The sequence below is a fragment of the Fusarium poae genome, chromosome 4, assembly GCF_019609905.1.
Source record: "Fusarium poae strain DAOMC 252244 chromosome 4, whole genome shotgun sequence".
Lineage (NCBI taxonomy): Eukaryota > Fungi > Ascomycota > Sordariomycetes > Hypocreales > Nectriaceae > Fusarium > Fusarium poae.
In genome coordinates, this window is record NC_058402.1 from 435377 (window position 1) to 450685 (window position 15309).

The 15309-nt window shown below is 47.5% G+C and overlaps 6 protein-coding genes across 6 annotated transcripts; 4 read left to right on the plus strand and 2 right to left on the minus strand.

The window, feature by feature from the left end:
* Positions 1 to 711: 711 nt before the first annotated feature.
* FPOAC1_010249 (uncharacterized protein) lies at positions 712 to 2319 on the plus strand (the record flags this gene model as incomplete). Its single annotated transcript, XM_044854643.1, has 2 exons — positions 712 to 974; positions 1029 to 2319. 2 exons carry the CDS (start codon positions 712 to 714, stop codon positions 2317 to 2319), a joined length of 1554 nt encoding a protein of 517 aa, XP_044701956.1.
* Positions 2320 to 2585: 266 nt separating this feature from the next.
* FPOAC1_010250 (uncharacterized protein) lies at positions 2586 to 3443 on the minus strand (the record flags this gene model as incomplete). Its single annotated transcript, XM_044854644.1, has 1 exon — positions 2586 to 3443. One exon carries the CDS (start codon positions 3441 to 3443, stop codon positions 2586 to 2588), a length of 858 nt encoding a protein of 285 aa, XP_044701957.1.
* An 858-nt stretch (positions 3444 to 4301) lies between these two features.
* On the plus strand, positions 4302 to 6688 carry AKR1 (palmitoyltransferase akr1; the record flags this gene model as incomplete). Its single annotated transcript, XM_044854645.1, has 5 exons — positions 4302 to 4571; positions 4637 to 5446; positions 5496 to 5851; positions 5898 to 6010; positions 6063 to 6688. The coding sequence occupies 5 exons, from the start codon at positions 4302 to 4304 to the stop codon at positions 6686 to 6688; spliced, it is 2175 nt and encodes a 724-aa protein (XP_044701958.1).
* A 3903-nt stretch (positions 6689 to 10591) lies between these two features.
* On the plus strand, positions 10592 to 11951 carry FPOAC1_010252 (uncharacterized protein; the record flags this gene model as incomplete). Its single annotated transcript, XM_044854646.1, has 3 exons — positions 10592 to 10805; positions 10858 to 10914; positions 10972 to 11951. The coding sequence occupies 3 exons, from the start codon at positions 10592 to 10594 to the stop codon at positions 11949 to 11951; spliced, it is 1251 nt and encodes a 416-aa protein (XP_044701959.1).
* A 427-nt stretch (positions 11952 to 12378) lies between these two features.
* Positions 12379 to 14024, minus strand: FPOAC1_010253 (uncharacterized protein; the record flags this gene model as incomplete). Its single annotated transcript, XM_044854647.1, has 3 exons — positions 12379 to 13327; positions 13375 to 13712; positions 13764 to 14024. 3 exons carry the CDS (start codon positions 14022 to 14024, stop codon positions 12379 to 12381), a joined length of 1548 nt encoding a protein of 515 aa, XP_044701960.1.
* Positions 14025 to 14425: 401 nt separating this feature from the next.
* On the plus strand, positions 14426 to 15171 carry FPOAC1_010254 (uncharacterized protein; the record flags this gene model as incomplete). The annotated part of the gene is made up of 3 exons (XM_044854648.1): positions 14426 to 14438; positions 14489 to 14731; positions 14780 to 15171. The coding sequence occupies 3 exons, from the start codon at positions 14426 to 14428 to the stop codon at positions 15169 to 15171; spliced, it is 648 nt and encodes a 215-aa protein (XP_044701961.1).
* Between the last annotated feature and the right edge of the window lie 138 nt (positions 15172 to 15309).

Here is a 15309-nt window from a genome sequence, read left to right on the forward strand (position 1 = left end):
TGTTGATAGACAGCTCGTCAAGATAAGATCTACAAGGGAGGACAAACAAATGCGGGGGTGAAGCCAGGACCGGGGCGATGGTGATAGGTTCGAGGGTAAGTGGCGGGAGGAACTATTGTAAAGTGCTCAAGGACTTTTGAAATGCTGTGAGAAGATGGGGATAATCTGCTTACTGAAGTGAATAGACTAAGATAGAAACAATAGTGGTTGGGAGGGTTCATGAGAGTCTTGTTGTTTATCAGGTAATCAGGAGGAGGGTGATACAACGGGACATGATGACGTGATTCAGTAAGACACATTCATGATATCATTTGGTGAAAGCTAAGTAGATTGCAACTTACAAGATGCTGCTTCTATTATTAACCATTTAAACCATTCTATTAAGCCTCTTCACTTACATTAACAATGCCATTAAGCTTAACTTTATGGCGATACCGGGTAACTCCAACGGCTTTTTCTTTTCTCACCGCCTACCAAATCAAGTCTTTTCTAGCCGAATTCTAGAACGGTTTCCACAGGATAATCTCGGCATTGGCGGGGCAAAAAGTTTAGTTTCTGTCTGTCATACCGCTGTCCGCCCCGCCACGGCAAACAATCGTTTCGTCTCGTGGCGTGCTTTTTTTAATTTATTAATAAAGTGGTCTTTTTTTTCTTTCTACAAGTCTTTCTCTCTTTGTTTCTCTTTCTATACAGATCTACACATCATCAAATATGGCGTCCCAAGTTCCTCACGTCTTGCCTCGCGCTGCCACAGTCCACTCTGCGACTGAACTCATCGGCAACACCCCTCTTGTCCGACTCAACAAGATCCCCCAGTCTCTGGGTATCGAGTGCGATGTCTACGTTAAGCCTGAGCTTTTCAGCGCTGGTGGTAGCGTCAAGGATAGAATCGCTCTGCGCATGATTGAGGAGGCTGAGAAGAGTGGTAGAATTAAGCCCGGTGATACTCTGATCGAGCCCACCAGTGGAAACACGTAAGACCACTGATGAAAGAATCTCTTGACTTCCTTGCTGACTTTGTGAAATAGCGGTATCGGTCTGGCTCTCGTCGGTGCCATCAAGGGCTACAAGACCATCATTACTCTCCCCGAAAAGATGTCGGCCGAAAAGGTTTCCGTCCTCCGTGCCCTTGGCGCCACCATTATCCGTACTCCTACACAGGCTGCTTGGGACGCCCCCGAGTCTCACATCGGTGTCGCTCGACGCCTCGAAAAGGAGCTTCCCAACGCCCACATCCTCGACCAGTACAGCAACGTGGACAACCCCAACGCTCACGAGTTCGGTACCGCCCAGGAGATCTGGGAGCAGACTGGTGGTCAAATCACTGCTCTTGTTGCTGGTGCTGGCACTGGTGGTACCATCACTGGTATTGCTCGCGGTCTCAAGAAGCACAACCAGGACATCAAGGTCATCGCTGCCGATCCTCACGGAAGTATCCTTGCTCTGCCCGAGATCCTCAACCAGGACCACGTCAACGAAGGTTACAAGGTGGAGGGTATTGGATACGACTTTATTCCTGACGTCCTCGACCAGCACATCGTCGATAAGTGGTACAAGACCGATGACCGACAGTCTTTCCACCTTGCTCGCCGACTCATCTCCGAGGAGGGTCTCCTTGTCGGTGGTAGCTCTGGTTCCGCCATGGCCGCCATGCTTCTCGCCGTCAAGGAGTACGGCTTCAAGAAGGGTGATGTTGTCGTTGTTGTCCTTCCCGACAGCATCCGAAGCTACCTCTCTAAGTTCGCCGACGACGACTGGCTCGCCGCCAACAACCTCCTCCCCGTGAACGGAGTCGAGTCGACCGTCAACGGCAATGGCGACAAGAAGAGCTCTGACCCTTACGAGGGCGCCACCATTGCTGCTCTGCGTCTCAAGCCCGTCACATCCGTCGGTGCCACCTCTACCTGCTCCGAGGCCATCGAGACCATGCGCGACAAGGGATTCGACCAGCTCCCCGTCCTCTCCGCCAGCGGAACCAAGCTCGTCGGTCTCGTCACCCTGGGTAACCTCCTGAGCTACATCTCCAGCGGCCGCGCCACTGCCCAGAGCCCCGTGTCCGACGTCATGTTCGACTTTGCCCGTCTCGATGAGATCGTCACCGACCCTCGCGAGTTTGCTTCTCCCATCAACCCCGGCAAGCGCAGGCAGTTTGTCGAGATCACAAAGGACACACCCCTCACCACCCTCAGCAAGTTCTTTGAGTGGAACAGTGCTGCCGTTGTGACTGAAAAGTCCGACGACTCCAAGTCTCTGTCCCAGCCCATTGCTATCGTCACAAAGGTTGATCTCCTCACATGGATGGTCAACAAGAAGTTGTAGAGAAAGAAAAGAACCTCGCGAGAGGACAGGAACGAGTACTCATGTTTTCAACGACATTTACGTCTGGCGTTCCAGGATACCTTTTAGAAGAAAGAGATGGATTATTTGGGTGGAATAAGTTTGTTTGATAGAACTGCATTTTTTGGGCGGTAGACTCAACATCTACATGGCATTTGCGACGGGAATCATGTACGTAAATTAAAAATGTCATTAATATAATTGTGTCATCCAATTGAACCCCCTGCTGCTCGTGAATCTTTGTTCGCTTATATGCGTTGAGCAATCCACCACCACCACTTGTCTGCGCCAGGACCATCGCCAGTGACGTTTCCGGGGAGAACATCGACATCGATGTCGAACTCTTGGAGCTGGCTAAAGGTGAACTTGGAAGAACCGTACTCGCCCAGCCAAGAATCCTGTTCCTCAGAACCGATATCGTCGGATCCAACACCGGAATCCAAAAGTCCTTTGCTTCGTGAAGCACGAATTCTCGTCAGCTCGGCCTCAAGGTTGGTCTTGACGAGAGTCGATGGCAGCGCAGTAAAGAGATCCATCTTGTTGGCGGCGATGAGAATTGGGATCGAAGTCTTGGACTTGGTGTTGGTGGTGGCGCGCTTCTGCAAGAATAGCAGGACATCGTAGAGGTACGCAGCGGTGGGCGCAAGAACATCGGGCTCTCCAATAGCAGCAGCGTCAACGACAAAGACAACAGCCTTGAGCTTCTCGGTGCGGTTCAGCTTGCCCTCAGCCACGTTTCGCAGCTTGCCATGTCCGGGGGTATCGATGAGAAGGAACTTGGTGTAGGTGCCGTCGTGAACATCGTGGTTACGGTACGAGTGCTTGTGCTCAGAATCGGTAGAAGCGTTGAGCTCGACGTCGTGCGACACTTGAGAAGTGTGCGTCTCGGTACCAGTGGCGCCGCGCTCAAAGAGCGTAAGGAGTGAGGTTTTGCCAGCGTTGGCGGGACCGACGAGGAGGACGCTGGGAGGGACGGTATATGTCTTTGAGCCGGTCAGGAGAAGGTGAAGAATGATGGGAGCACCGAGGACAATGATAGCGCCAATGATGATGGTGGTGAGCGAGGGGGTCATGATGGCCTCGACGACCTCGATAAAGTTGGCCATGGTGAATGGAAGTGCGGCACCGATTGGCGCCTGTGGATGTCGCGACGTGGTATCAAAGTCAGATGAGCCAATGCAAGGGACGAGAGAATCCTTGGGAGGTTTAGTTGTATGCTCTGCGATTGCTTGGATGACGTTGCCAGCTTCCAAGCAAAAAACGTTTGCTGTCAAATTGATAGAAGCTGCGAAATACGATATCTGGCCAGCCCACCGGAGAGCTCCTAGACCGGGCTCCCCACTACGCACAGCCTCAGCCACACAAGATTGAATACTAATGGACGTTCCTCAGGGTATCAGAAAAATTGGCCGCTGTAAGCCTAAGAGACGAAATTAGTGGGCCACTTTGTGGCCTTTAAACTATAGCTCTTAGACTACTTATTTTTGTAACCCAATATTTAGGAGGTCATTTCTTCTGCTACCCACTAGACGTTGTACGGAGTAGCCAATAGCTAAAATGTCACTACAACAGAAATGGATAGGGGACGTAATCAGCCACAAAAGACCCTGGCTTTGCAATTAAATGTTAGCCTGCCCAGTAAAGTTCAAGGCGGACGGCCTTCTCCATAGGGGGAATAGAAGGAGGGTCTAAGCTCAGCCGCGCTCGGCATCACGGCTTCTAGGTAATACGTAGGCCTTACTCCACGCTTTCTCCTTCAAAATTCAGCCAAGACTCAGCCAAGCCAGTTTAATTTTCTCGTCTTGTTTGGCTGTTTCTCTTTTCTTTTCCTTTCTATTACGTCTTGATTGATAATGTTTATCTTGTACGAATAAACCAACTCGTCTTTTCAATCATCACTTCCCCCACGTGAAATAAGCTTAGTACCTACCTATTTATTCAACGTCGCACGAGAGCCCTAGCCTATGGGCACAATTGCCATGGCAAGCATAAACACCACCAGTACATCAGCCGGATCAGCCGCGCCAATTCAAATGTCGGGAAAGGCGAATGCTGCTACGCCCAAGCTCAACAGCGAGGTTGAGATGGGTAGTCTGCCGGGAGATGTCCAGAACCAAGCGGATGATATTATGCAGGTGGCTAGAGTGGGAGACGTACCGGCCATGGAGAAGCTCTTTGAGTCGGGCGAGTACGATGCGACCTACCATGATGATGAGGGTATCACGCCCTTACATGTGAGTGCTGAGCGACGCGACCGAGACCGAGACCGAGACCAAGATGAGCTGACCAATCTTTGCAGTGGGCTGCGATTAACAATCAATATGCGATGTGCAAATTCTTAATCGAACACGGCGCCGAAATCAACAGAAAAGGCGGCGAATCCGTCGCAACTCCTCTTCAATGGGCTGCCCAGCGATGCCATTACTATACCGTCAATATTCTCCTCCAGCACGGCGCCGACCCGCTCATCACCGATGCTCAAGGCTACAACACTCTCCACATCTCGACATTCAATGGCAACGTCCTCCTCCTTGTACTTCTCTTGCATCAGGGGATTCCCGTCGACGTTATCGACACCTTTGGCCACACTGCGCTGATGTGGGCTGCTTACAAAGGCTTTCCCCAATGCGTCGATCTCTTCCTCCGCTGGGGCGCAAGCGTCCACGCGACCGACGAACAAGGCTTCACCGCGCTGCATTGGGCTCTGGTCAAAGGAAGTCCTGGGTGCATCCTGAAACTTATCGAGTACGGTGCCGATCGATTTGCAAAGACACAGACGGGCAAGACTCCTTCTGTGACGGCCAAGGAGCTCAATACCGAAGTTGCCTGGCACAGAGCGCTGCGGGAATGCGGTTTCGACGAGGACGGTCACCCTGCGGTGCCTCCCTGGCCCGGTGCTAGTTACTTCTTGAAGGACAAGAGGACTTTTGTTACTAGGTTTTTGTTTATTTGGCCATTTGCTTTGGTATGGGCTATGCTCGTGGCCATGTCGAGTGCGCCCGTGTATATTGGTGTGCCCCTTGGAATCGCTGCTGTTTATGGTATTCAGTGGGTTGCTCAGCAAGTGTTGGAGTATGCGCCTTCAGATATGCGACATTTCCACAAGACGGTATGTAACGATGGATTTGTTGTGACGAATCAACACTAACATGATGTAGCCTTGGTTAACTGGCATCTTTGCCGCTACACTTTTCTGGACGGGTGTAAACTGGTTGACGACAGTCCTTTTTGCGACAACACTTGGCGCAAGCGAAGGCAAAGGCCATGGCCTACTCAACCTCCTTTTTGCCATCTTCTTTGGCTTTACTGTGTATTTCTACATTGCCAGCATGAGATACGACCCCGGTTTTGTTCCCAAGATGAACGGCATTGCTGAGCAAAAGGCTGTTATTGATGAGCTCCTTGCCCAGTGGAAATACGACGAGACCAACTTTTGTGTTACTTGCATGATTCAGACGCCTCTGCGGAGTAAGCACTGCCGTCGCTGTCAGCGATGCGTTGCCAAACACGATCAGTAAGCAATTTGTCTTTTGAAGTCATTTATATACTAACTGCTTCAGCCACTGCCCATGGGTCTACAACTGTGTTGGTATCAACAACCATAGACACTTTTTCTTTTACCTTATTTCGCTTACTATGGGTATTGTCTCATATGACTGGTTATTGTACTACTGTAAGTTGTTCAAACTATTGGATGCACAATACAATACTGATGCTCTTTCTAGACTTTGACACTATTAGCAAGAATGCTTCAGAAACCTGCAATGTTCTTAGCCCTACCCTTTGCAAGTACATCAACGCCGACTCATACACTTCAATCCTGGCTGTCTGGATCACTTTGCAGCTACTCTGGGTCACCATGCTTTTGTTCACTCAATTCATCCAGGTCGCCAGGGCCATGACCACATACGAGAACATGTTTGGTATCCGCGATGGCACCAACATCACCGCTCTCACATCTACTGGCGCACCTCTGGATCCCAACCACCCATCTCTATCTGCTGCAGCACCCCCTGCCGCTCACTCTCACAAGCACAAGGGTGGCATGCTCAAGTCACTGAGTCGTACTCTTGGTGTCGATCCATTCATCGAGACCATCACTGGACGCGGTGCCGTGTCGGGCAAGAACAAGCGCAAGAAGAAGAACCCCTACAGCAAGGGCTGCCTCACCAACTGCAAAGACTTTTGGTGTGATCCTGCCCCTATTTTTGGCCAGCGAGAGAACGGATCTGCAGTGCTTGGTGGCGAGAGGGTTGACTACACTGCCATGTACGAGAGTCCGAGCTTAATGACAATCACGGGTAGACGAGACCGCGGAGGTTACGAGGCAGTAGGAACAGAAGATGTCTAGACTGGGACTATATTTCTTTTTTGGAAGCCAAGAGGAGTAGTTTTGACTGGGCGGGTTACACGTTATATGACCACAAAGAAGATGACCTGCACTGACCACGGAATGGTATAAATGATGGGGAAAGCATGACATTACGAACTGATTATACTATATCTTGCGTGTTTCGATGTTGAGAGAGTAAAGCTCAGGTAGACGAAAGCCCAATGAGGTATATGATGAGAACTGTACATTAGCAGCGGGATGTAATATTAATACTCCAGCGGACAGTGCGTTGGTTACATGATGATATTGGATACAGAACCTCGAGTTTCAGGATGATCATGAATTAACTTGTAGTAGTAGACCCTGTAACCGAACTTGATCCACGACCGTGCAGAATTATAGTCCAAGACTGGTTTAGAGGCCACGAGTCAAGTTGATCTGGTGGCGTCGGCTTCTTCACATGCGTAGATCCCAACGGTCTCTCTCTCTCCTGACCCTGTTCTTGGGGTTCAGTCTCATTAGTTGGTTCGTACTGTATCCCGGTGAATTCCTTAGTTTCCTTCAAAGTGGTGCTGTCAAAGCGCGAACGCGTTCCATTAGTAAGGTATGTAATAGCGAGCACCGAATGACACCCTCGTCGGAAAGCTGAAACATGACATATCAATTGGCATTTTTTTTCTGTTTCTCCACCAGCAAGCGAGAGTAGAAAGGTAAGCCGAAGGAAAGGAATTCCCAAGAGCTGGACTTGTAAGGATAGCGGACGACGTGACTAAGAACAGAACAAGAGGTGTAATTATTTCACTATGATGAGTTCGTCAAGTGATGTTGATTGTGTTGTGTTGCCTGCCGAGTTTGGTTGGAACTTGTCGTAAGTAAGCTGCATGGTCTTTATGATAGATGAAATCTAGTTACTCGCTAGGGGACCTCGCTACTAAAATATGTATCCATTTTGGTCATGTATCAACACTGTTCGTATTCTGGCCACGTCGTTACATGAAAGAAATGCCTTATGCACGATCGAATCTGGTTAATGGAAACCGTTGCGATCGATTGCATGAGGTTTGAGTCGACAAGAACAAATGCATATATAGACTAGACTAGACTAGCACGGTAACTAGGCCGGAAAATGTTCATTTTTGGGGGCATTTTCTGGCAGGGGTTTCCTTGTCAAGAAATAGTTGCGAGGAAAGTGGGTATGAGAATATGACTGGGCATATTTTCTTGGGTCTTGCGAGCAAGAGAGGATATTCAGAGAGTGACATGTCTCGAGTTTATGAGGTTAGAGAAACAAGGCAACTGTCATCGTCATCATCATCATCGATATGGACCCTGGGTCGAGCCATGGTCTGACTATCTAGTTAGACTTCTCAAGGAATTACCACATTTGACAAGAGTCTTTTTTTGCAAGCAAGGGTTATTGGAGCGGGCCGCGACGGTTTGATCAACGGTTCTTTGTCTACTCCACTCATACTGGGAATCATTGAATGAAGCATAGATGAGGCGTCGAGCAAAATATGTCCATGATAAGAATAGAGTCATGTATGGTGTGAGGTGATATAAACCTCAATGCGCATAGAAGGAAGAAGAAGCTGAGACATTGTTTGCGATTGTACCTGCATGTAACCACAGACCAGTTTGTGGTGGTGGCTTTGAGCTTGGCAACATGTCAGCTTCACTTGATGAATGGAGTGTGTTCTAGTTATTTGCTTTTTGGAATTTCCACAGCCAAGTTTCCCATGGTATGATCCAACCTCCATGGTCAGTAGGACTTGACCACTTTTGGCTTCGCGATCAGAGACAACTACTACTCTGTTCTGTACGGTACTTGTGCATCGCCTAGATATTCTAGTCTGGTGTTGGGGCAAAAGAGAACAGTCCCTGGGAGCGAACGTGGATGTTATCAGTGCCTGCCAAATAGTTGACCATAATAGCTATGCCATGACTTATGATGGGCTTGTACAGATGACGTCTAGAAACTGGGAACATATTGGATCGACAATCTATAGCATTGCCGGTATTCTTCAAGCTGCGGCAGTTAGAGTGCAGAGTCAAAGCGAGATCAAACCAGCAACACGCCGTCAAATCGAGATAGATTACAAATTAACAAGGTCAACAAAGGAAAGAAATGTCTGTGCAAAAAGGACAAAAAGTGTTTCGCATGCAAAAACCAGGAACAGGGTAGTTTGTCAGGGCCAAGAGCCATTCAAGATCGAGTGTGTCAATGCATCCAGATCCATTACAGGGGTATAAACAATGCTGACTACAAGAGGAAAAAGAAACGATAAAAATAAATGGCAGCTTATCTGTTTTTGGTAATCGTGAGCCGGAAGACTCGACATGTGGGAATAGAGAATAGTTCTTTAGACAAGTGATGAGTTATCATGACAGGAGACAGTTCATGTTGGTAGCAAGCCACGTCTTCTATCTAGATCGGGCTCTTTCGTCTGAACTTGTATCAGGTCAATTTTAACCTACAGTTTGGAAAGCAGTGAAGCTCCAGGTCTTGGACGGGTTATTTAAATGATCATGACAACTGCTTCCAAGGCAATGGATGGAGATCATCTCTATTGGCAAAGACACGAAAGAAGCAACACTCGTGAACACGCAATCGAGCGGCGACAGACTGTAGATATGGAAGACCTCCGAAGGGAAAAAAGAAAAATACTGACAAACATGAACATTCTCACAATTCGTCTCCTCCTATCAAGCGCTTCCAATTGCTATCCACCAAAAAGAGTAGATCCTCCACAAGACTCTCAACCCTTGCCATATATCCATTAGAGATGCTACAAACTACCTACCCGGCGATGCATCATATACATGAAAAATCCCTACCCCTGGACATCAAACACCAAAGCTGACTCACGTGAGATGTGTAGTACATACAAGCTCAACAACCTTCTTGTCATCTGCAGTTGGTCGGTTGGACTGTGATTGCTGCAGTGACATACATCTCAATACCGGGTTACTCGATAACCGGGTTTTAAAGAAACAAACCGGTGAGACATGCAGCGTTCTAACTGGCTCACTCGTGGAAATTGAGGCCATACAATACGATTTTGCTTTTCGTAGGCTTCCGAAATCTTTTAACTTTTTACTTCAAGAGGATATTAGTCCATAGCGGAACTTTAACTCTTCAACAAGGACACGAAACGAGAGTCTGCGATGGATCAATCAGCTACTGAATAACCAACGTCTCCTTCTTTTCTCCCCCACATCTAAACGAGAGAGAATATCCTCTTGGGTTTTGCCAAGGCTCGCTTATATAGACAGGGTTACTATAATACTAGTTACATTAGACGAGGACGCTACAAAATGGAGAACTGCAACAGACAAAAAAGCAATAAGAGGTGTCTCTGTATCTATTCTTTCTTTTTCCTCTTTCTTTTCGCCTCTGGTTATCCAATACCTTGTCCCATTCTGCTTTTTGTAAGTGAGATGTCACTTTTTCTTCTGCTAAGTCGAACGATTCTTGTCGGTTTTGCTCGGTTAAATGGTCTGGTCGTATGTAACAGGATAGAGATAGTATACCATGTCGAGGAAGAAAAATAGACACGAATAGAAATCCTTGCTCACACAATGAATTTTACCTGTAGATTCTGTAGATTCTGTATCTCGGTGGAGTTGGAGGCAGCCTTGTCTCTCTCTCTCTTCTTGTTAGTTAGAACCTTGCTCCTTGTCCCGTATATAAAGAGATGAGATGGCCTCTGCACATTTCCTATTCTCATCGCCATTACCGAGTCGTGCTACTACTATGTACTGCAGGTCTCACCGTGCCCATTTATTTATATTAAAAAAATAAAAAGTCTGCATGTTACATACTACTTAACTACGCCGCTTTTACTTTTTTCTTCAACTACTACTATATATCCTCTTGGCGCCGATCGTCTTGCAACATATAAGGAACTTGTTTTCCTCACCATGGCTACTCCAATCATCATCCCTATGATTCCACCTCTGTACCTCATGGAGTCGCCGCCGCCGGGAGAAGTCAGGACTCTTGAGAATCCGCCTAGCAGTGCTGGCGCTGTCTTGCCTGCTGGAGTGGCGACTACTGGTGCTGCGTTCATCATTGTCGTTATTCGAATACTCACGAGAAAGTTTGTGGTCAAGAGTTCGCTGGGAGTTGATGACTGTAAGTCTTTATTCTGTCACTTCTGCAGGGATAACCATGCTAATTTGGACAGATCTATGTATAGCAAGTCTCGTTTTCGCTTTTGGCTTTCTTGCTATGGCACTTACACGTAAGTAGAATCCTTTTGACTGAATTGGTGATTTTCCTTTAATCTAACAGCAAGTAGTACTAGACGTTGGCGTCGGAAATCACACATGGGATGTCCCTATTCGACCATATGTCCCCAAGTTCGGGCAGTACAGCACTGCTTCGAACCTACTCTACTGCGCCAGCATTGTTCTTTCCAAACTCTCCGTCCTCTCATTCTATCTCCGAATCTCCATCGACAAGATCGTCCGCCGAGCCGTTTACTTTTGCATGGCTCTGGTGTGCGCCTACAGTTTCACATACGTCCTGCTAGTCATCTTCCGATGTTGGCCTATAACTGCGACCTTTGATCCGCTCCAGCAGGACAAGTGCATTGATCTAAGTATCCTCGCTATATATCTCATCGCCTGCAGTGTTGCAGTCGATCTCTTTCTCATGATAATCCCCTTCCGGATTGTCAAGCCTCTGCAAGTTCCCATGAGTCAAAAGCTCGGTCTTGCATTTCTCTTTGCGACAGGAGGTTCCATCATCGGTGTCACCCTACGACGACTCACCATCACTCTTCCCATGATCACGAGCGACGACTACACGTGGGAGCTACCGCCACAGATCATCTTGAGTTTCCTCGAGGTCAACCTGAGCATATTTGTTATCTCGCTCCCCGCACTCAAGCCTTTCTTCAAGCGCTACATACCCTTCCTTATCCAGTCCACGATCCGTTCTCAGGACAAGACTCCCAAGAACAGCTCCAGCAATCAGGAGAAGGGAAGTGGCTGCCAAAACGCCGTCGACTCATATGAACTATCTCACAGAAAGTCAGATGGTCCTCACGATGAAGAGGCACGTTTGTGGTACAGGGATCCCGAGCAGGGTGTTGCTGTCGACTCGGATGGATTCAGGCAAGACGTAGACAGCTTTGAAAGCGCGGCTGATCGTTGTCCCTCTCTGACCCAGAAGCCTGAACCAGCTGTTGTCAGTTTCAGCACCAGAAGGTCTCACAGTGTCAATGGCATCGATGTTAGCAGGGAAACAGTCGTGACATATGGCCAAGCGGTGTAGGAGAACTACTTGAAGAGTCAGGGACTCGATGAACTTTACGAACAAATAAACACAAGCGCCGCGCCGCTCTACATAGAGCGTTTCAACACACTTCAAGGACAGTATGATGTCGGCAAGTCTGACACGAGAGGACGTCCACGAAGAACAGAAAACATACCCTTCGATTACATTTCAAGGACTACAGGCGCGACTTTCAAATGGCGCTACGAAAACAAAAGTATTGGCTTTGATCAATTTCACAGTTAGCGATTATGCTTTAAAAGGATTAATGGAACTAGATAAACATTATTTTGCCATATGTAACGCAGTATTCATGTTGATCATGATAATTTATTACAATTTACGAGATTATGGCTTTACCCATATCTATGTCTTTCCAACTGTTCATGATGTGATGACCAATAAGTTGGGTTGTGAAAGAAACGAATTACAGACTTGTTCCTTCGTCTCTAGCATGGTACCCATTTCCATTGGTGATTCTCTCCTCTTGACTTACCACAGCCTTGGGAAGTCCAAAACCAACGCCGAAAAAGACAAAGATGGCCCATTTCCATCGAAAAGGGTTGATGACAACACAAAAGAAGAACCACCAGAGAAGTTCCAGATAAGTAAAAAAGTCAAAGGCACCAGTTGGGCTGGTGAGTTTGAGAGTCTTTGTCAAGTCGATCCAGCGCTGCATCCAAAACGGACTGGGGCGAGACAAGGGGTCCATGAGAAACATGAGCAGAATTCTAGTGTAAATTCCAATATGCCAGTTACCGACCGTCCCGATGGCGTTGACGTATGTGCAGTTGATGGCTGAGATGGAAGGGTGAGATGGTGGGAATGTCTGGAGATACCAGTTTGGTGGTGGATATGGCTCTCTGAAGCAATCGTCGGGGAGGAAAGAGAGAGAGGGCCTCTTAAAACCAGTCGCCATGACGACAATGTCTGCGTCGATAACTTCTTCATGGCCGGGACCACCTTGGGGAACACCCTTGGCACGTCGATTGACACGAACTCCTTCATGGACAAATTCATCAATGTCACAGCGAACCCATTCGGCTTTACCCTCTCTCAGCTTATCCATAACATCAGAGTTAACCATGGGTGTCTCCATGAACAAGCCATGGCTCTTGTCCGGTGAAATGTTCTCCAGATCTCTGTAGAAGAGCTTTCGGAGGAAGAACTCGGGAATGAAGGATAGAACTGTCTCTTGGCCGAATATGTTGAAGCTGAGAAGAGCGTCGACAAACATGTTGCGAGGAATAATCCACTTGTCTGAGCGGGAGACGATGCTTACTTTGGCAGCGTCTTCTGCAAAGGCGAATTCGAGGGACTCTACTGCAGAAGCACCACCGCCAATGATGGCCATTTTCTTACCCTTGACATCTTTTCTAAAGCCGAGTCAGTATTTGTTCTTCTGTTGCTGCAGGATACGTACCCAGTCAAATCACTAGAGTGGTAGATGGGACCTTTAAAGTTGTCCATGCCAGGAATCTTGGGCATCTTGGGCGCACCACAAGTACCAACAGCAGCGATGACACCACCAAAGCGACCGAGAGAAGGATTGTTGACGATCCATCTTCCATGTTCGTCTTGGTAAACACGATCAATCTTGGTGTTGAAGCGAGTACGCTCTTTGAGTCCATAGCGCTCCCAGAGCTGTCTGACCTGACTGAGGATTTGCTGACGATCAGGGTATCCACGGTTCCACTGGACAGAAGGATGGAAACGATACATTAACGAATGGATTTGGAGTCCAGATGTTTCATTGACTCTCTGTCAATACAATTAGTTTTTGCCCTTGAGTATGGGTAGTTGATTGCTTACACTCCAGATACCGCCCACATTATCCTTCGACCCAGCTTCGAAAATTACAACGTCAAAGCCATGTCCGATACAATGAGCAGCAGAAGTAACACCCGTGATACCAGCGCCAATTACAGCGATTTTAGGTCTGTTTCGTCCCAGGTCTGCATTTTCACTGGGTGGTTTGGGTGAGAGGAGTTTAGCTGTGATCCATTGGAAGATTTGGAAGATGAAGATGAGAGGATGTAAGATTGGATTGACGAGGCCTGAGTTGAGAGGCATGATGGCAACAGTCGGTGAGGTTGTTGAAGAATGAGGAATATTGTGATTGAGAATCTGTCTCTGGTGTTTTCATGTGAAACTCAATTGGTCTCGTTGCTTTGGTTATCATGACGTCAATCTTTCACATGTCAAATGTGATATGACAATGACGAGTCAATGATTCAAATTCCAAGGTTAAGTTGGATAAATATTGATAGTGATATGAAGATCAGATCAGATCATTGATAACATGGCTGAAACAACAATAACTTGATCATTCCAGCCTCGAATCATATCATTTATTTCTAGGCCTCACCTTGCTCTATAAACTCCAGCTCATCCACCTAAGCAGGCATTATTCACAAAATATTAACCAGCCATTGAGACCTCTACACAACACCTTCACTCATAATAAACTCAAAATGGAACATCCAGGTAAGAGTTATGGTTACAATGACCCCAATTGACTACTAACCACATCACAGTCAAAGAAATCGGGGGCGTCATCAAGTCGCTCACCCAAGGTGCACCAGATGTCCAAGAGTCTGCTCTAAGAGAATATTTTCTCCCCAACGCTTCATTCACACACCCATTCTGTCACGTTCCATCCATATCGAAAGGACAAGCTCCTCTTGCAGGCGGTCTTGAATCTATCCAATTGATACTGGGAATCTACCGATGGTACCGTACTCTAAGTCCGCACATTGACATCCAGGTGGACTCGGCAGGTGAGCAGATGTGTCTATAATATCTATTTAATGCTAACAGTTCCCCAGCATTTGATCAAAAAAGTGGCCTTCTTTACGTCTCGCTCCGCCAAACCTTTGCTCTCTGGTTTGTGCCTCTTTACAAAGCACCAGTACGACTCGTCTCAGTTCTACAACTCACCCAACTATCGCCCGAATCATCTTCAGATGAGGACGAAGCGCCCGACGATACAAAACCTCGTCGACAGAGCCCAAAGTACTACATCGCCAGCCAGGAAGATTTGTACCCCGTCAATGACTGCATTCAGTTCTTGTGTCCTGGACTAGGTCCCTTCTTGTGGAGGATTTGGCAGTTGTATAGCACTTGGTTGTGTATAATGGGGTCTTTGTTGTTTCTGCCTGTTTACTTTTTGCTCAATGGTTCAGGATCAAAGACAAGGAGAACAATGCCCAAGTTTTAGTTTGTGTTATTCTTGGCGTTTTGGTAAAGGGTTGGGTCTATGGATATGATGGAATGAGTAATGATGGCGTCTTGAAATCTATGGCAGAACATGAGCACTGCTATTGTAAACTTGCACGAGCTGGGGGGTGATTAATTA